General features: G+C 38.8%; 1 protein-coding gene across 3 annotated transcripts in view; it reads left to right on the top strand.

The window, feature by feature from the left end:
- Positions 1-20971, top strand: part of LOC135205859 (uncharacterized) — a 383300-nt gene that overhangs the window by 233378 nt on the left and 128951 nt on the right. For all 3 annotated transcript variants that reach the window (XM_064237113.1, XM_064237115.1, XM_064237114.1), the window contains one exon: positions 17180-17380. In XM_064237113.1, coding sequence (XP_064093183.1) covers positions 17180-17380 — 201 coding nt within the window. The remainder of the gene's footprint in view (positions 1-17179; positions 17381-20971) is intronic.

Raw genomic sequence — 20971 nt, 5'->3', positions numbered from 1 at the left:
TGCTGTATTCGGAAGAGGTGAAGAGGGGTCAGGATGTAAGTAGCGGAAGTGAGAGTGAGCAAAAAATACTTGAGGGTGTGTATATGAGAGAGGTACCCTGATGTGCACGATACAAGGATGTGGTAATAGGAATATAGGGGACTTTTTTAAGGAATATGAGAAATATTGTACAGCAGAGTATGGGGATAATAGGAGAGTTTGGGTTCGGGAGTTAGGGGAATTTTTGACAGGATATTTGTTGAGTATGTATGGATAATAATGAGTGTTGGGATGTGTCGTATGAGAGTGTTAAGACTAGGATTATGGAGCAGGCTAGGAGGGCAAAGAGTACCGTTAGGTATACGAGGAAGAATGATTTTGAGGAGGCCAGAATGAATGTGGGTGAGTCGTAGTCGATGTGTGTATGCCGGTTAGAGATGTTAGCTAGGAAAAAGTTTGGGGATGAGGGAGTAAATGAGTGCAAGAAGTTAATGAGGAAGTAGTTTGACTGTGCCTGAGTGTGTGTAGGAGTTTATAAATTTGAAATATAAGGAGAAAGTAAGATGGCCGAATGAGAGGTTGACATGTAATGATATTTAGGATTATGAATTAGATAGGTATATGAAAGATAGCAGAAGTGTCAGTGTCAAGACTGGAGTGAACGAGTATATGCCTGAGTTTAGGAGCTATAGGGAGGCAGTTGTAGAAGGGCCGAGGCGAATGGCAGAGCGAGTGGTTGATAGGAGTGTTAGGGCCAGTAATGCAAGTATGGTGAACCCTAAGAGAGAAAGGAGTGTGAGTGTCGCAAGGTTAGGGTCAGTTAGCTGTGAGTGGGAACAGAAGGGTTATAGATGTGGGAAACCAGGGCATAAGAAGGATGAATTTCGGTCGGCGTTAGGAGCCTTTTCCGGGTGTGGGAAGACGGGGCATTTAGTTAGTGAGAGTCAGAGACATAGGGAAATAAAATGTTATAGATGTGGGCTGACAGGTTATGTAGCTAGTGGATGATGTGGTACCCATGTGAATGTAGTTTGCTGCAACTGTGGAAAGAATGGGCATAATGCTAGGATGTGTAAGGAACAGCGTGCAAAGTGTGTTGAATGTGGAGTGGAAGATCATGTGGTGAGTCTGTGTAGACAAAAGAGGATGAATCATGCTGGGAATTCAGGAAACCAGATGTTAAGGGGATTCAGTTGGGTGGGTCCTCTAGTGTGTGGGCAGTAAGGGTGATGCATGTGCGGAAAGGTTTGTTGCATGAGTATGGGTTCTGGGATAGAACCCATGAGTGCATGTGTGTGAAGGTAAGATGCAAAGGTGTGTGTGTGGTCGCTTTCATTGACACTGGGTGTGGCACCAGTGTTCTCTTTAAGAATGGATGAGATAAGCTGCGGAGTAGGTGTGAGGTTAGAAAATGTAATGGGGAGGTACGTGGAATAGGGAATTTAGGTATGCCTGTAGTGGGAATGTTGAGTGGAGGATAAAAATCGAGGGGGTAGTGATGGATGAAAGTGACTTTTGTGTGGTCGAGGGAATGAATGATAAGTATATGTTGTTACGGTGTGGGATGGTGGTCCATCTGAGCGCAAACATGATTGAGTTGCAGATGAAAGGGAATGTACGTGGGGAGTTGTGCTTGGATAGGGATGGAGGGAAACACAGTAAGGTATGGAAAGGGATGCTGGTTGTGAAAGAAAGTGTGAAAGTCCCGCACAAGGTCAGGGAAGTTGTTAGTGTGAAAGTTGTTTGGCTGGGTAGTCTCAGGATCGCCAACGGTGACAAGTGTGAATATAAGGTTGAAGGTCTGGATGCAAGCTGTGACGGGTGATGACAGATAGTGTGAAAGAAGGTGATAGTTGGAAGTATGATGAGTTGAGAGAAAGAGTTAGGGTGGATGAAATTGTTAGTAATAGCGACAGGGAGCAATTGATGCGGATGTTGTGGAATAGGTGGAGTGTGTTGAGCCATGGAGATGAGGATTTTGGGGGGTCTGAACTTCCGGAATTTAAAATAGTTCTGGAAGACGATACCCCCATGTATCAGCGTCCCCAACACTTTTCCACGCCTATCGCATGAAAGATTGAGGAGGTTGAGAGAGTAGGAGTGAGAGTGCCTGGAATAGCCCTATAGACCTTTTACAAAAGCTGGATGGAAGTTTGCGGATGTGTATGGATTACAGAGGGATGAATGAAGTGAGTGTGAAGGAGCGATTCTCGATGAATGTAGTGCCGGATTGTATACAAGATGCATGGGATGAGGGTGTTTACCAAATTAGACTTGGTAAGGGGCTATTATCAGATCCCTCTTGAGAAGGGAAGCAGGCCTGTTACAGCTTTTTCGAGTGGTAGTTGCCACTACCAATTTAAAAGGTTGAGTTTTGGGTTGGCTAACTCGCCTGCTGCCTTTCAAAGGGCAATGAATGTAGTTTTGGCTGGGTTTGATAGGAAGAAGGTGACTGTGTTTATAGATGATATTTTGATTCCAAGTGAAACTGTTGAAGAGAATATGGAGTTGCTTGAGAAGGTGCTGGAGCATTTGGAAGAAGTTGGAGTGAAAGTGAAGCCTAAGAAGTGTACATGGTTGGCTGGGGAGGTGGAATTTCTTAGACATATGGTGAGTGCAGGTGGTGTAAGGAAGAGCAAAGAGTTTGTGTAAAAGGCAAGAGAATTTCCACGACCCTGGACTGTGCGTGAGTTGAAAGGTTTTTTGGGTTTGATTGAGTTTGGAAGGAAGTTTGTTCAGGACTGTTCAGGGATAGGAAAGCCGCTGACTGAATGGACGGGGAAGAGAAATTGAAAGAGGAGGCTGCAAGGGATGTCACCTTGGCATTCCCAGATTATGGTGAGGATGGAAGTAGGCTTTAGCTCGATACAAATGCTAGTGAGTTTAGTATGGGGGGATGTTAAGTGCAGTTGCAAGAGGTGAATGGAGAAGAGTAATTGAGAGTGATAGCATATGCAATAAAGCCTTTAATAAAGCGGAGCGAAAGTACTTGGTAGTTGAGAGAGAGCTTGCAGCTATAAGGTTCAGTGTGAAAGCGTTGAAAGTGTTTTTGTATGGAGTAAGATTTGTTATAAGGGCGGACCATCAGCCGTTAATGTATATATTAAGAAAGAAATTGTGAATGCTAGGAAAGCGAGGGCGATTGAGGATTTGTGTGAGTTTGACTTAGGGTAGAGTATGTGCTGGGGAGTGACAATGTGGTTGCAGATGCAATGTCAAGGATGCATAGTAAGGGTGATGATCCCATGATAAGCGACTGGGATCCCGATAGAGTGCCTGAGGGTTTGGTTGTAAGAGAGAGGATTGTGGGAGGCAACAGAGTTTGTGAGTTTGTTTTCGGCTTTGAAAGATTTGGAGAGCAAGGGTCTGGTTGAGGGAGTGCCCGAGAGCGCAAATGAGCTGCGAGTAAGGTTGATGAGTGATGTGCAGAAGGAAGGGGCATGTACAAAGGGGCAAGGTTGGGGGGAGGGGGTGTTATTGCGGTTGTTGTTGGTGCTAGTGTTGTTTGGGGTTGAAGTGTTTTTGTATTTTGGGTTGGACAGACCATTTGAGTATAGAGGGAAGCTAACTGCAAATAGTGAGCATAGGATTTTGAGAATTCAGTATGGGGAACACGGTTGTTGTTGGTTAGTCAGAAAAGGGGATTGTGAGGGGGATTTGAATCAAAAGTATGAAAGTGGGGAAATAACCCTTAAACGCCGACTGGACGTATTTTACGTCTACATTTTTTGTCTCTCGGGGTGCCGACTGGACGTATTTTACGTTGACATACAAAAGTTTTTTTTTAAATTCGCGGAAAAATACTTTTAGGCCTACCAGCCGAAAACTCTTGAATCACGCGCCTTGGGGGATGCTGGGAGCTCACGGATCAAGGTGGTGTTTTGTTTACAATCGTTACGCAGGCGCGCAAGCGCAAATTTCTTTCTTGCCGCACTAAAAAGTATCAGCGACACATCTCGGAAATTATTTTGTCACTTTGAAATAATTTTTGTACCATTTTAAATTAGCCGTTATAGGAGTATTATGTATGAAAATGTGCGCATTTTTATGTAAAATACAACAAAAAAATACTCATGATTGTAGCTTTTATCAGTTTTGAGATATTTTCATATAAATAACGATAAGTGCCAAAATTTCAACCTTCGATCAACTTTGACTACCGAAATGGTCGAAAAACGCAATTGTAAGCTAAAACTCATATATTTTAGTAATAGTCAATCATTTACCTTAATTTTGCAACTAATTGGAAGTCTCTAGCGCAATATTTCGATTTATGGTGAATTTTTGAAAAAACTTTTTCCTTACGTCCGCGCGGTAACTCTTCCGAAAAAAATCATACATGCGATTGTGGTAATGTTTGCCACCATTTTAAAATTAGCTGTTACATAAAGTTTTATATATGGAAATGTGCGCAATTTCAATTGCACAATACAACCTAAAAACAAACCCATGGTTGTAGCTTTTATCAATTTTGAAATATTTTCATAAAAAAAATTAAGTGACAAATTTTCAACCTTCGGTCAACTTTGACTCTACAGAAATGGTCGAAAAACACAATTGTAAGCTAAAACGCTTATATTATGGTAATATTCAAGCATTTACCTTAATTTTGCAACAAATTGGAAGTCTCTAGCACAATATTTCGATTTATGGTGAATTTATGAAAAAAATAACATTTTCTTTACGTCCGCGCAGTAACTCTTCCGAAAAAATCATACGTGCGATTGTGGTAATGTTTGCACCATTTTAAATTAGCCGTTACATAAAGTTTTATATATGAAAATGTGCGCAATTCCATGTAGAATACAACAATAAATAATTGAAGGTTGTAGCTTTTCTCATTTTCGAAATATTTGCATATAAATCACAATAAATAGAAAAAAAACCACGTTCACTCAACTTTGACTCTACCGAAATGGTCGAAAAACGCAATTGTAAGCTAAAACTCTTACAGTCTAGTAATATTCAATCATTTATCTTCATCTTGAAACAAATTCGAAGTCTCTAGCACAATATTTAGATTTATGGTAAATTTAAAAAAAAAAAACTTTCCTTTTCTCCGCCACAAATCTCCGAAATGCATACGTCCCATTCTCGGAATATTTGCTCCGTTTCATATTAGGCATTTCATAGAGTTTTATTTATAAAAATGTGCGCAATTTCATGTAGAATAAAACTACAAATATTTGAAGGTTGTAGCTTTTCTAATTTCCGAAATAATTGCATATAAAAAAATATATAAAAAAATTTGACATTCGGTCAACTTTAACTCGTCAGATATGGTCGAAAACTGCAATTGTAAGCTAGTTCTCTTACATTATAGTAATATTCAATCATTTGTCTTCATTTTGAAAGAAATTGGAAGTCTCTAGGACAATATTTAGATTTATGGTGAATTTTTGAAAACAATATTTGTTTACGTCCGTGCGTTACAAATTCATGCATTATTTTGTGATAATATTTTCTCTGTGTTGCTTTGATCGTTTTACAATGTGTTATATACCAAAATGATTGCAATTTAGTGTACATTACAACGAAAAAAAAGTAACTTGTTACCTTTAACCGTTTTGCGCACAGCGCGATTTGAATACAATTATATATGAAATTTCGTTTTTGCGCTATCATATATTGCATTATTTATATATGATAATGATAATTTTTTTCATTTCTGATGGTTGCATACTAAACTTCAGCCAATGATAAAAAAAGGAGCCAAAAATGAACTCTTAATCTTGAAAACTAATCGTGCTGTGATTTTTTGAAAAAAATATTTTTTCCGCTTCCGCGCTCACTCCGAAACACCTCCGGCACACGGGAGACAATTTTTATTTTACCGCTTCGGCGTTTAAGGGATAACTGAGGAGGAATGTGGGGAGGATGCTTGTGGTATGGATGATCAGGTAGATGCAGCAGCGAATGTGTGTATGCATGGAACCCAAGGGAAAATGGTAACATTTGGCAGAATGAATGATAAGTGTGTAGTCTAGCTTAGTTAATACAGAGGCGCAGGTTTCCCTAGTGGGTGGGTCAGTGGTAAATGAGATTGAGAGATGCAACTGGGGAGTGAAAGGCAGTGTACAAGTGTAATGATATATGGGTTGGGACTGGGAAGTGTTTTAGTATGGGAAGAGGTACAGCTGAAGGTTAGGTTAGGGGAGTTGGAAGTGGTACATAAATTTATAGTCATGGGGAACATGATATGCCGGCTTGTTTTTTAATAGGGATAGATTTTTTGAGGATGCATGATGGGAGTGTAGAAATAGGGAACGGGATTCTTAGAAAGGGGGGTAGTAAGATAGCAGGGATTCAGAATAGGAGTGTGTGTGTGTGTGTGGCAAACTTTGTGGGTATGATTGATATTGCTTGAAGCGAGAATGATTTAGTGAGCGAGGAAGAGATTGAGAAAATACAAGATAAGTAAGTTGCGAGAATGCATTTTGGGAGGAGTGTGTGTGGAAGATTGGCCGTGTGAGTTGGAGGTATACAAGAGGTTTGCAAGAAAGTTTGTAGTGTGCAAAAATGTAGTGTACTTATTGCACCAGAGAGGAATGCATGATAAGGGAGTGTATGTGCCGTTGTTTCCCAGTCACTCATCCGTGAGTATGTGCCTTTTGGACCATGATTAGTTTGGGCACATGGGGAAGAACAAGTTGTGAGAATGCATGAGAGAGAGACTATTTGCGCCTGGGTTGAGTAAGATTTGTGTGGATGTGGCCATTACCTGTGAAGAATGTCAGAAGGGAAAGTTTGAAATGCTTGTGACTGACTGTGTTTCTTTGCCAATGACTGCGAGAGGGCATGTGGGAATGATTGTGATGGTGGACCACAAGTGATGTTGCCAATGTGTGTGTAAGCCTGTGAGAATGTTGCGTAATAATGGGCATGAGTTGGGATGAGAATTTGAGGAAATGCTGAGGGAATGGGGTATTGTACATGTTTATTCTACTTCAGTGCAAATGGTTTGGCTGAAATGACTTTTTGGACATTGACCAAGATTTTACAAATGATGAGTAAGTGTGATAATGATTGGGATATGCATATGGGGTGTGTGGCGTTGGTGTACAATGCTACAACGCCTCATTGCAAAAGAGTATAGGTATGTCACCCTGGAAGTATGTGTTGAATTTTGAGAGAATTATTAGGCCAAGTTTACGGTTATCAGAGAGAGATTGGGAAGAGAGCAAGTGGGAGATTTGAAAGTTTTAGGGTTGGGGATAAAGTGTTGAAAGAGTGATTGGGAGGTGAAGAATGAATGCGAGTAAGATAAGAGAAAAGTTTGAGGGGCCTTTTGAGGTTTTGGAAGCGGGATCAAGTGGGTTAAGTTATGTTTTGGGAAAGTTACGAATGGATGGGGGTATGGATGATGTCACGGGACATCATAATCCGCACTGCAGGTGGAGGGGATGTACCACAGTATGTCCGTGAGAATGTGATGAGTGAGTGGTTGAAAGTGAATAAATATGAGCCGAGCATCAGTGAGAAAATGGATTGGCAGGATGAGCAGTTTGCATTGGTTGAGTATGGAAGTGGAAGAAAGTAAGAAAAGGGAAAGAAAGGGAAAGGCGAGGAATGCACAATAAAGGGGGTAATGTTAGGGTAGAGATGGTTGATAGAGTGCGCAACACAGATAAGCCTGGGGAGGGAATGGATGAGACTTATAGTGTGTGTGGGTTTTAATTGACAGAGTTTAGCGGGGAAGTGGTTAGCAGTATGAATGAGTCACTTCAGGAGTTTGGCAGGGATATGAATGAGGTGAGTGATTTGGTGGCAGAGATACAGGAGATATTGGGGCAATAGTTAGAGGGGTTAAATGAGATAGTGAATGGGATTTGGGAGGACAGTAGTGAGGGAGATAGTGTAAGGTTGAATAAAAGTGGTATGGAAAAAGTGAATGATGATGCGACTGAGAAAGTGTGAGGGGCCTCAAACAAGATCCAGGGGGCCAGCATCCGAACATCCCTGGGTTTTAAGGAGGGCTATTTAGTGTGGATGTTGTGAGTATATGAAAGGATGTTCGGGTCATACATCTTCTCATACTCCACCTTCGGCCTGAGGAACGCCGGAGCCACCTTTCAACGCCTGATGAACAGCATCCTGGGGACCTGCCCTTCTGCGTATGCTTCGTCAACGATATTTTAATCTTTTCCAGATCCCCTGAGGAGCACATACATTATGTCCTAGCCGTTAAGGGGGCCGGCTGGCTAATGCCATTTTTTAAGGACAGGACTTTGACATTCATACCACTTAATAAGGTGACTTGGGATATCTCCAAACCGCACATGATTTTCACCTCTGACCTTCGGTTTTATTATCCCGAAAATAACCATTTTTCAAATTCTATCTCCTCCCTTGATATTTATTATTAAGACCTGGGATTACTATCCTATATAGACCTGATGTAGACCTCCAATCAAATGAAGAGTTTTTATCTAAAAATCATTTTTGCTAGATATGAATTTTGTCATTATGGTAAAAAACTAAACCCTATAAATCAGGAAAAAAAATTATAAAAAAACGAAACAAAAATTGGAAAAAAGGGCTTCATTTGATTGTTCTATAATGTCTTTCTAAGTTATATACCAAATTCCAATGCTATAGCTTTAAAACTAAGTGAGAAGATAGAATTTGAAGGTCAATAAGTATAGTTTTCAGAAATGGGCATTCAAAGTTTTCTTTTGTATTTTTATAAAGACAGTGTTAATATATTTCTTTTTTGGGTATTAATAAACCAAACCTATGTTATTTATCATGATTTAATCATAAATGAAGATCCCTTCACTCATATATCGTAGCCTGGGGCACTGTGTCAGGCAAGACGGGGCACTCCTTCCTATGCAACTCTCTCTCTCTACTTCACTAACTCGGCTTATTACAGCGAATTTTCTTCTGTATGTTAGCGAGATGTTTTTCTTGTCTTTTCCTCTTTGGCATGATGAAATTCTTGCCAAAACAAAGATAAACAGACGTAAAAGCAAGAAAATGTTAGAGGTAAAACTCGAACGTGTACTCTCTTTTTACGAAGACAATGTTAATAATTCATGATTATTATGAGTTTCATATTCCTTTTTGGGTATTAATAAACCAAAACTATGTTATCTATCATAAATGAAGATCCCTTTGCTCAAAGACCGTAGCCTGGGGCACTGCGACGAGTACGTCAGGCAAGACGGGGTCGCTCCTTACTATGCACCCCTCCCTCTCTCTCTTCACTAACTAAGCTAATATCGCATATATTATGGTATTCTGTAATCATATTAGAGCGAAATTTCTTTGTCTGCATGTTAGAGAGATTTTTTGCTTGTCTTTTTCTCATTGTCATGATGAAATTCTTGCCGAAACTGAGATAAACACGTAAAAGCAAGCGAATGTCCGAGGTGATACTCGAATGTGTACACTACATGAGGTTTCTTCTTGCACTGAAAGGTGGTAAGCTGACTCCCTTCCCTCCTGCAACTCATGGAATCTCTACAGATGCCATTGATCACAATTTCTTTGACAATAATTTTCAAAATTTATGATAACAGAAGAAATTTTGCATTTTCTTGTACGGATCAATGTTTTGGGCTTATTGAGTTACGTTTACTAATTACCGTAACTACGAAAGTAAGATTAATTTTGACGAAATATTTCGTATACATATTCTCCATTGCCATACAAAGCTCCATGAATTTTTTAATGACTGCATTTTTTGCCCTATACCCCCATATATAAGGGTACCGGCCAGCCCCCTTAAAGCGCCTTCAGGAAAACAAACTGGTCATCCATTTTGACAAATGCACCTTCAGCGCCAAGAAGGTGGACTTCCTGGGGCACGCAATCTCCGCGCCAGGCGCACGCCCAATGACATCGAAGGTGAAGGCAGTAGAAAATTTCCCGATCCCGACGATGGTCAAAGCCCTACAAGAGTTCCTGAGGATGGTAAATTACTATTGCCGATTCCTCCCGAACATCGCCCACACGGAGGTAAACCGAAAAAGTTGGTGTGGGAGGCAACTCAACAACGGGCTTTCCAGCAGACAAAGTCGTCCCTCGTTTCGGCTGTCACCCTTGCTTACCAAGACCTTGACGCGCCCTTACAGCTCACCACTGATGCCAGCAATGTATCCTGCTGTGCTGTCCTCGAGCAGGTGGTCCACAGCACTCCTCAACCACTCGCCTTCTACAGCAAGAAGTTAAATCCCTCCGAATCCCGATACAGCACCTTCAACCGCTAGTTGCTGGCAGTCTACCAAGCAGTGCACCACTTCCTCTACCTGCTGGAGGGCTCCCCCTTCACCATAAGGACAAACCATCAGCCTCTGGTCCACGCCTTCACCAAGACGGGTGACGACGCCTGGTCGGCGAGGCAACAATGGTACCTGGCAGCCATCGCCAAGTTCGTCTGCACCCTTTAGTATGTCCCCGGCGAGAAGAACCCTTTTGCTGATGCACTCTTGAGGGTCGAGATCAGCACAGTCCACCTTGGGATCAATTGCGAGGACCTCGCCCCGGGAACAAGCTGCCGACCCAGAACTACCTGCTACCTCACAGCCCTCGCTGCCCTCAAGTGGTAAGATGTGCCCCTTGGACCCTCCAGCACGACGCTCCTGTGTGACACTAGCACTGGCCGCCCTCACCCTCTGATCCTGACCTTGGCAGGAGGACCATGTTTGACATAGTTCACAGTCTCTTGCAACCATCGGGCCAAATTATGATGTGCCTCCTGACAGTGAAATTCATGAGGCATGGAATTCAGAGGGACACGTGGGAATGGGCCAGGAGCTGCATCCTTTGTCAAACCAGCAAGGTCGGTCGTCACACCGAATTGGGCGTCAGCGAGTTCCCGCAACCCAAACAGAGGTTTGGCCACATCCACGTAGATGTAGGCCCCTTGCCTCTGTCCAATGGCGTCAGATACCTCCTGACGGTCATCAGTCGGTCCACCCGATGGCCTGAAGCAACCCCGTTGCAATAGTTCATTGCAGAAGTTGTCATGGAGTCGATATCAGCTGACTTTTCTTATTTTGGGGAGCCCAAGCCCCGCGAGATTGATCACGAAACCCAGCCTTTCCGACACTATTATAAAACACTTTACGTATAGTTTTTTGTGGAGCTAATCTCCAAAGAGTATATCGCGGAAAATTAACTAGATCACGATTTTTTTCAAGAGCAAGATTCACTAATTACTGTATTTTCATGGCTTAAATACATTTTTTATGATAAAAAGGATTTACTAATTTTCAAATACTAATATGAATGTAAATAGCAAAATATTGATAAAATGCTAAATTAAAATCCCACAAAATCACAATCTCTCTCTCTCTCTCTCTCTCTCTCTCTCTCTCTCTCTCTCTCTCTCTCTCTCTCTCTCTCTCTCTCTCTCTCAATATACTTATCTCTCAATGAAATAAAAGCAACTTTTCCAAAAAAAACTTATATTTCTCTTACAGAATAACAAAGGCGTCATGAGGGGGGACATATGTCCCCGGGTGCAGCATTGAAGGGGCGCCAAATTGAAGTTGGGAAAACATCTATTTTGGGGGAAATGGGGTGATGAAATCAGTAACTTAGAATCTTTAAGTTTTTATGAGTTTTCAGTACATATTTCATATTTAATGAAGACTGACTTCCTTTAATATTCATTATATATAAATGTAATCATTGTGTTAATTACTGTACTATCAGATTTTATTACGTACTTATAAAATAAAAGTGGTTCAGTGACTGCGAGTCAGTGCAAAGATATTGGATAGTTACCCCCATCAATCTAGTGTTTTGTTTTCTTTCGTGAGCATTTTTTGTGCATAACGAAGTGTAGACTACAATTATTATTGCATTTTCATAAAGCAAAGGAGTTCTGTGAGAATTGCCAGACGATGTAGAGCAGGGGTCAAACTCAAATCCTTTCGAGGGACAATTATGCACTTGGTTTTGGTCTCGAGGGCCATCAAAAATTTGGTCATTACTTATTCCTTATGACTTGTTTATTAAGATTTGCAATAAAAGAGCCTTATTGCCAGCAATTATAATATGAAATAAATTATAAATTATTGTCATATGAATGAAAGGTAAAACTTATTATGTCTCTTTTTAACAGTTTAGTAACTTTAGTCAAATTTTCCTCGGTTCTAACAGTTGTAGTAGCTCGAGTTGGAAAATCTCTTGGCACCTCGCGGGCCACTTAAGACTATCCCGCGGCCCATGAGTTTGACACCCCTGATGTAGAGTAAAGAAAAAAATGGCGGGTGAAACTTGAGATAATGCAGGCCTCTCGGCAGAAAATGAGATGCAACGTCTGCTAAAAGGTACTATTGAGAGAATGCATAATAAAATGGGCGAACGGTTCACCAGATTGCATATCTTGGATTCAAAGTTTGGCTTTCTTTTGGATGTTAAGGAGTTGCTATCTACAACCAATGAAGCATACACCAAAGAAAGGTGCATTAATGTGGCAAGTTTCTATGACACTGACTTAGATGGCTTGGAACTGTTCAGCGGAATTGTAGATTGCAGAATGCTGCTTTAAACACGAGATGATGTTCTGATCACTAACCCACAGGAATTACTTTGTTTCATTGTACAATATGGGGATGAAAGTGTTTTCCCAAACCTTCGAGTTGCCCTTCAGATACTGTTGACCATTGCAGTATCAATTGCTAGTTGTGAGCGATCATTTGGTAAGATGTTCGCATCTGCGAACATCTATAGGGCAAGAGAGATTGTCAGCTTCAACTCTTACTGTGTCGAACAAGAGATCGCAAACAAAATAAACCTTGATGACGTGATAGACAAATTTGCAGCTGTAAAAGCTTGAAAGATAAAATTTTAAGCACACTATAACGTGCATCAGTACTTAACCCTCTTACGCCGGAGCGGTAAAAAAAAATTGGTCTCCCGTGTGCCGGAGGGGTTTCGGAGTGAGCGCGGAAGCGGAAAAAATATTTTTTTCAAAAAATCACAGCGCGCTTAGTTTTCAAGATTAAGAGTTCATTTTTGGCTCCTTTTTTTGTCATTGCCTGAAGTTTAGTATGCAACCATCAGAAATGAAAAAAATTATCATTATCATATATAAATAATGCTATATATGATAGCGCAAAAACGAAATTTCATATATAATTGTATTCAAATCGCGCTTTGCGCAAAACGGTTAAAGGTAACAAGTTACTTTTTTTCGTTGTAATGTACACTAAATTGCGATCATTTTGGTATATAACACATTGTAAAACGATCAAAGCAACACAGAGAAAATATTATCACAAAATAATGCATGAATTCGTAACGCGCGGACGTAAACAAATATTTTTTTCTAAAATTCACCTAATTCTAAATATTGTCCTAGAGACTTCCAATTACTTTCAAAATGAAGACAAATGATTGAATATTACTATACTGTAAGAGTATTAGCTTACAGTTGCAGTTTTCGACCATATGTGACGAGTTAAAGTTGACCGAATGTCGAATTTTTTTATATATATATTTTTTATATGCAATTATTTCGGAAATAAGAAAAGCTACAACCTTCAAATATTTTTCGTTTTATTCTACATGAAATTGCGCACATTTTCATATATAAAACTCTATGAAATGCCTAATATGAAACGGAGCAAATATTCCGAGAATGGTACGTACGTATTTCGGAGATCTGTGGCGGAGAATCTGCGCGCGGAGGGAAGGAAAGATTTTTTTAAAATTCACCATAAATCTAAATATTTTGCTAGAGACTTCGAATTTGTTTCAAGATGAAGATAAATGACTGAATATTACTAGACTGTAAGATTTTTAGCTTACAATTGCGTTTTTCGACCATTTCGGTAGAGTCAAAGTTGACCGAACGTGGTTTTTTTCTATTTATCGTGATTTATATGCAAATATTTCAAAAATGAGAAAAGCTATAACCTTCAATTATTTTTTGTTGTATTCTACATGGAATTGCGCACATTTTCATATATAAAACTTAATGTAACGGCTAATTTAAAATGGTGCAAACATTACCACAATCGCACGTATGATTTTTTCGGAAGAGTTACCGCGCGGACGTAAAGAAAATGTTATTTATTTCATAAATTCACCATAAATCGAAATATTGTGCTAGAGACTTCCAATTTATTGCAAAATTAAGGTAAATGCTTGAATATTACTAGAATATAAGCGTTTTAGCTTACAATTGCATTTTTCGACCATTTCGGTAGAGTCAAAGTTGACCAAAGGTTGAAATATTGGCAATTATCGTTATTTATATGAAAATATCTCAAAACTGATAAAAGCTACAACCATGGGTTGTTTTTAGTTGTATTGTGCATGAAATTGCGCACATTTCCATATATAAAACTTTATGGAACGGCTAATTTTAAAATGGTGCAAACATTACCACAATCGCATGTATGATTTTTTTCGGAAGAGTTACCGCGCGGACGTAAGGAAAAAGTTTTTTTCAAAAATTCACCATAAATCGAAATATTGTGCTAGAGACTTCCAATTAGTTGCAAAATTAAGGTAAATGATTGAATATTACTAGAATATAAGCGTTTTAGCTTACAATTGCGTTTTTCGACCATTTCGGTAGAGTCAAAGTTGACCGAAGGTTGAAATTTTGGCAATTATCGTTATTTATATGAAAATATCTCAAAACTGATAAAAGCTACAATCATGAGTATTTTATTGTTGTATTCTACATAAAAATGCGCACATTTTCATATATAATACTTCATGTAACGGCTAATTTACAATGGTACAAAAATTATGTCAAAGTGACAAAATAATTTCCGAGATGTGTCACAGATACTTTTTAGTGCGGCAAGAAAGAAATTTGCGCTTGCGCACCTGCGTATCGATTGTAAACAAAACAACACCTTGATCCGTGAACTCCCAGCATCCCCCAAGGTGCGTGATTCAAGAGTTTTCGGCTGGTAGGCCTAAAAGTATTTTTCCGCGAATTTTTAAAAAAAACTTTTGTATGTCGACGTAAAATACGTCCAGTCGGCACCCGAGAGACAAAAAATGTCGACGTAAAATACGTCCAGTCGGCGTTTAAGGGTTAATGACGTGCTACAATTCATTGTCAACCCTTTTCTTGGTTTAGGTTTTGTTATCAATATCTGTCTAATTATCTTTACATTCTAATACCTTTATACTGTTTTATTTCCTTGCATATGGTTGATCCTAAGCATCCATCACTTTAATCTTTTTGTTTTCATTATTTTGACACATGTTAAACATTCTTTAAAGAAGAGTAAGGTTTATAGTTAGCGTACTAATTCATCTTTGTTCTTATCAGTTTTCTTTTCAAGCTTTATAACCATTCAGTCTTTGCCACGAAATCAGTCTGCCACGAAATATTAGCCCATTCCAAATTTACTTAATTTGCCATTTGCCTTTGGTTATTAAGAGTTACTAAATACCATGTTGCTTTACTATAATCTGCATTTTTGTTATCAACATTTTGGAATTTATTTATGAGGGCAAATGATTAATTAATTACATATAGCTATTATATGTAAAATAAACTATTTCAGTTTGCAAATTCGGTTTGTTTTCTATCATTCCAGAATATTATTATGCAAATTAGAATGGTTTGTTTTCAACACAATTTATCTAAAATAATGAAGGCAAACATTTTCTGCCAAGCGCCATAAAAGACTTTGCCCCCTGGCGCCAGCAACCCTCACGACGCCACTGCAGAATAAACTATAATACTGATCTATTATTATCCCAATAAAAGAACAGATTGTCCCCAACATTTACTCTAGGTAGTAGGTGTTGCCATATTTTTATTCTTTCTCTGATTTACTGAACTGTGCTTCAATGCAAGTTTAATAGTTGACTCAATGATTATCACACATATAACAGTATACAAGAGATATTATATTTGCTTAACGCAGATGGTTGTGGCCCCCATCCCCCGCGATTACCGACAGAGTCCCCACTGTATAGAGATCGCAACTCCAGGCATATATATATACCTTCTGTAATGCAAATGCCCTTCCACTGGAGTGAACCATTAGAGCGGTAATACCAGCGGGCGGTACACCAGCAAAAAGCCCCAAAACCTCCACAATTACTACTGCCAAGTAGTCCGAACGCCTGCGGCCATTGCAATATCAATCCCCTGAGGTGGTAACAGACCAATGAAGATTCAACCTGCCAAGACATCAATGCAGCTTTCCTGCTATAAATACTTGTCTGACTATTTTTCCTTGTCCTTTGGAAATTCATTGTACCGTCTGCCTGAAAACAAGAATTTAAGAAGAGTAAAAAAGATTTTCTACAAGCTATATGCTGTTGGAACAGCAGTTATTATTAATTATTATTATTATTATTATTATGTATTATTTATTTATTTATATATTATATTATTATTATTATTATTATTTTATTATTTTATTAAATTAATTTTTCAATTATGAAACACTAGTGACCCGTTGAATGGTTCACCAGCCCAGGTTTTAGGGATCACTAGTTTGTGAAAGTCTCGAACTTTTAAGGGCAGCTGGAATTTGGAATCCTTTGGTTTCTTTGATATTTCATGCATATTTAACTTGCCTTTTATAGGAGGTAAATTTGTCATCATTCAAAAAGCCCAAGAAAACTCAGCGAATTGAACTATTTTGGGCAGTCATGCGTGTCTTGGTCTCTTTCTGTACAAAAAACTTGTCAAACTTGTTTGTTTTTGATAGAAGAACATTATGCCCTCATTCAGCCAAAGAAATCGTTTCAACGTCTTTAGCGTTTTTGTGAAGAGTATAGTAAAACAGTGAAGTCTAGAAGGTGGGGATGGGGCTCATTTGTGATTACGTATTTATTGCTAGGCTTGCAGAGTAGCACGTGTAGTGTACATATTGTACTTTTTAAAACTTTTTTTTTTTTTCAGAAATGTTTCTAAGTTTATTTTACTGAGAACATTATTGTCTAAGAGTATTGTTAGTGGGAAATTAACAAGAAATAGATTTGTATTTTTACACTACAATTTTTTCTTACTTCAGAAGTTTCCAAACCTCAGTACTCAAAACTGTTGTAGCTTGATGCAGATTTTGTGATTGGTGTTTTATTCCAGAAAATTCAGTCATGAAATTGGCTCTTTGTATATCACTATAAACTGTAAATCAAAATTATTGAACAGTCCTTCTTGCAGTATCCATTGATACAGTACATATGTTTCAGGTATAATTTGCCCGTATTGCTTGAATGCTCAGGAATGGCCATTAAAAGAATTTTTCTTTTACAGGTAATGGGGGAAGTAGCTCTTGACGAACATGCGCCAAAGCCTGAAGAGGAATTAGAAGTCCGCCTTGCAAGGCTTAGAGGCAATGACGTGAGCTCCTTGCAGGCTCATGGTGCCATGCCTCTACCGCCACATACTTATCAGTCACAGAGTGGAGGTGATGCCGCTCTCTCTGAAGACTTGGGGAATATATCTATGGATGAGGTATGGTCAAATAGTTTTTTTTTAAATAAAAATTCTGCATCCAAGGCCTCGTTAAATACTGTACATTTCTGGATATGACAAAAAACTATATAAATGTAAAGCAACAATTTCATACCCTTGCTCGCCCTACCTTGTTAATATATATTGCATAAACACGTACACTAAATATGCCTATAACAACAAACAAAATGCTATACATGTAGTCTGCTTATAAACATCACAGAATGTGTTTTGCAGTACATAACACTAAATAAAAACCAGCTGTGCAGTACATACACAAAATAAAAACCAGTTGTGCAGTACATACACAAAATAAAAACCAGTTGTGCAGTACATACACAAAATAAAAACCAGGTGTGCAATACATGCACGAAATAAAAACCAGACATTTTTTCTTTCTCGGTTGTAAATTTCCCTCCGACTGGGTAGGGTCTGTGTCCTTGGATGGGGTAGGAGTATGATGATTTGGCCTGAGGGACGATATCTGCAAACATTCAAGTGAAGGTATAACAAGATCAGGTTGGGTTTTTACAATTTTGTTACAAAATTAAACTCTTAAGATTGGAAACATCCTTTAAAACAAGGACCACATGTTCAGCTACAAGGTGCGCAAAGACAAAAAAAAGGAAAGTTCAAAAAACCCTGGAAAAACCTATGACATCAGTCTCTAAAAGTTACAGTTTGACTTGAATCTTAATACTGACTCATTAAGCAACACTTTGATTGACTATCAATCAAGGAAGCCTCATATGGCAAAAAGACAGAGATTAAATCAGACCATTACACTGACTCTTTACTTTGAAAACTACTCTTGGCTGCGAAAGTGACAACGCAGTATTTGCACACGCCTTGCCTCTTCTAAATACCCCGAGAGAGACACACACATTGCCTCGTCGTCACTTCGTTTTGCTACTGAAAGTTTCTACATTTGTCAGTTCATCCAAATTGTACTGTTAAACATCAAAAAGAGTCCTAATTCTCACAACACTGCCTATGCAGTTATACCAAATGCAAAGAATATTTCTCAAACATATTTACAGATAAATGAGAACAAACTCGGCCACTTGTTTTCTTCTGCTCGCTAATCCTGAATGTTGTGAAGGATTGTCGGGGAAAAGGGGCTCCAATTATTTTTCATAACATTCTCCACACCAGAAATTTCTGGCCAAACCGGAAAGTGACACAGGTGAGGTTCAAGATGGGAGTTCTGTGGCGATCTGATCCCTGCCACAGTGCTTCAGCAGGCGACAGCTAACAACACAAGATACATAATTCAAGATGAGAGCAATCACTCTCCTAAACTTACAGACACCTAATTATACCGTACAAGGGGTTTACGTGACATCATAACACAAATGTTTGTGTAACGTCTCTGCACCACGAAGCAATATCATGGATGAATGATGCTCCCTAACTCTTCACGCCCTCTCTAGCATTGCCACATTCTCCACAAAGTCTTATCTTTTCGTTTTACACTATAACAGAGTCCACTTAGCTTTGCAGTTAAGCCCCTTCCACTGCATGCCTGTGATTGGCTAGTTCTCAAAGGGGGAATGACATCACACTAGTTAAACAGTCCAAATGATTATCAATACGGGTTTGACTCCGTTCGGTAATGTTGAGTTTCATGCGTGAATGACAACACCATAGATTTTAGTTCCTGAAGTTGTGAAGTATGCAATTGATATCTCCGATAAAAGATATATAAAGTTATATCATTATGAAGATATAAAGTTATATCATTATGAAGATATTGTTTCATTTTGTCTGTCCATCTTTTTCCATCATGCGCAGCCTAAATACACATGCATTTTTTTTAAAACTGGTGTTGGCCTGCATAAGCAATCCAACATAGACCACATTAATTGAAATGGAGCATAGACTTATGTAGCCAGTTCCGATGTTAGGGTATTAATTCATCATAATCCTGCATGTTAAATGTTAATAGCATTTGGATGTTAGGGCTACTTGTCAATTTCTTATATTGTGAGGCAATGGCAGGGCATAGGCCTACAATCAAATTCTTAGATTTTGAGGCAATGGCAGGGCATGGGCCTACACATCAGTTTCTAATTGCAATTAGTTTTTTACCTTTATCTGTTGGAAATAGGGTAGTTTTTAATCAATATTACTAGTTTCAACACCATGATATATATAATGTTTATGCATAAACCATAATCAAGATCACATGCACATATATGCGTGGATGGCCATAGTAACTGTAACGCCACTTATACCACAGGGAATAAGATCAATCTTAGGCCTGTTCCAGCCTTACTATCAAACTGCTCTCTATGAACTATATTGAAAGTAAGTTTACAGAAGAGTTGGCAAGTTTATTTCTCTAAGGCTGTTGTAGTATTTCTGTGAAACTAAACGCTATGGTAGGAAGGTATCATAAGATGCTTAACGAAATAAGAAAAATATTATGATAGCTGAAAAGTTATGGACGAGATGATCCAAACCAGTCTGCGAGTAGCTGATGAATGACTGGGTTTTTGGGGGCATTCTTGTAGGTAGCTTACCTGCCAAAATTCTGAAACACAGGGCCTCGCTGCATTCCTGTGGGGATTAATTTCAAAGGCAGCCAATTGATTAGTAGGGACAAAGAAGTACTCAAAGAGAACGGAGGCTGGTGAAGAGGGTGATTGAAAAAATATCTGAATTTCCTCCTAAAGTGAGTTATTTTGCTTTGGTTCTGGCTTAAATCCTGAACACCTCCCCATTCTAGAGGATATTTCAACTGGCCAAGACAGCCAGAAACAAGGACAAATGACTACAAATAACCATGCATGCCATACCCCTTAAGTGGACTCATGACATAAAATAAAAAGGGTAAAACTCTGCGTACATTAATCTTCACATTTGAATGCATATATGATTAAAGTGACTGATAACTAACAATTTGTTATAGCACAAAAAATCAAAGTTCTTTACTCTTAAAATGCAATGTCACACTAGAAGTGACTATTAGATATGAATAACAATTAATTATCAGATTATCTTAATCTAACCTACAGGGTTAATAGTATGCTTAATTCTATCATGCATAGTGCATGCTATTTGATTTGCCCTGATAGGGCGATATGACACGTTTGTAGGGGTGGTAATAACCCTATGATTTCGTTAATTAATTTGCCCTGTGCCATTAGAGCTAAGTGTATGATCAGTTTTCCCGTTGGGTATATCATTACAGTTGCTAATCGGTAAATGAATTTATCCTTAGAGAATATCAGTGTAAGTCAAAAGGGATAGAATCAAGAAAGAGTACTAATTCTCTTTAAGGAGGAAACAAAATTACACAAGCATAGAAAAATGTAGAGACTGGGAGGAATATTAAATCAATAATTAAATTTTAAAAATTTATAAGCAAGCCATGCTTTGAAATATATTGCCTGTGTAGTCTAAGGTAAATGTATAGCATTGTGGCTGGCTATGAATATTCCTAGTCTCATGGAAGGTTAAGTGTCTAGAATGTGGCACTGTGCCTATTGTGGCACTTTTATGACAATCCTATGAGTTTGAAGGGGCATTTTTTCGAAGATTGCGTATTCCCTTATAGTAGTTCTTAGCGAAGTACTGACTTATAAT

The sequence above is a fragment of the Macrobrachium nipponense genome, chromosome 11 (genome assembly GCF_015104395.2).
Source record: "Macrobrachium nipponense isolate FS-2020 chromosome 11, ASM1510439v2, whole genome shotgun sequence".
Lineage (NCBI taxonomy): Eukaryota > Metazoa > Arthropoda > Malacostraca > Decapoda > Palaemonidae > Macrobrachium > Macrobrachium nipponense.
This window is presented reverse-complemented; position numbering and strand designations above follow the sequence as displayed.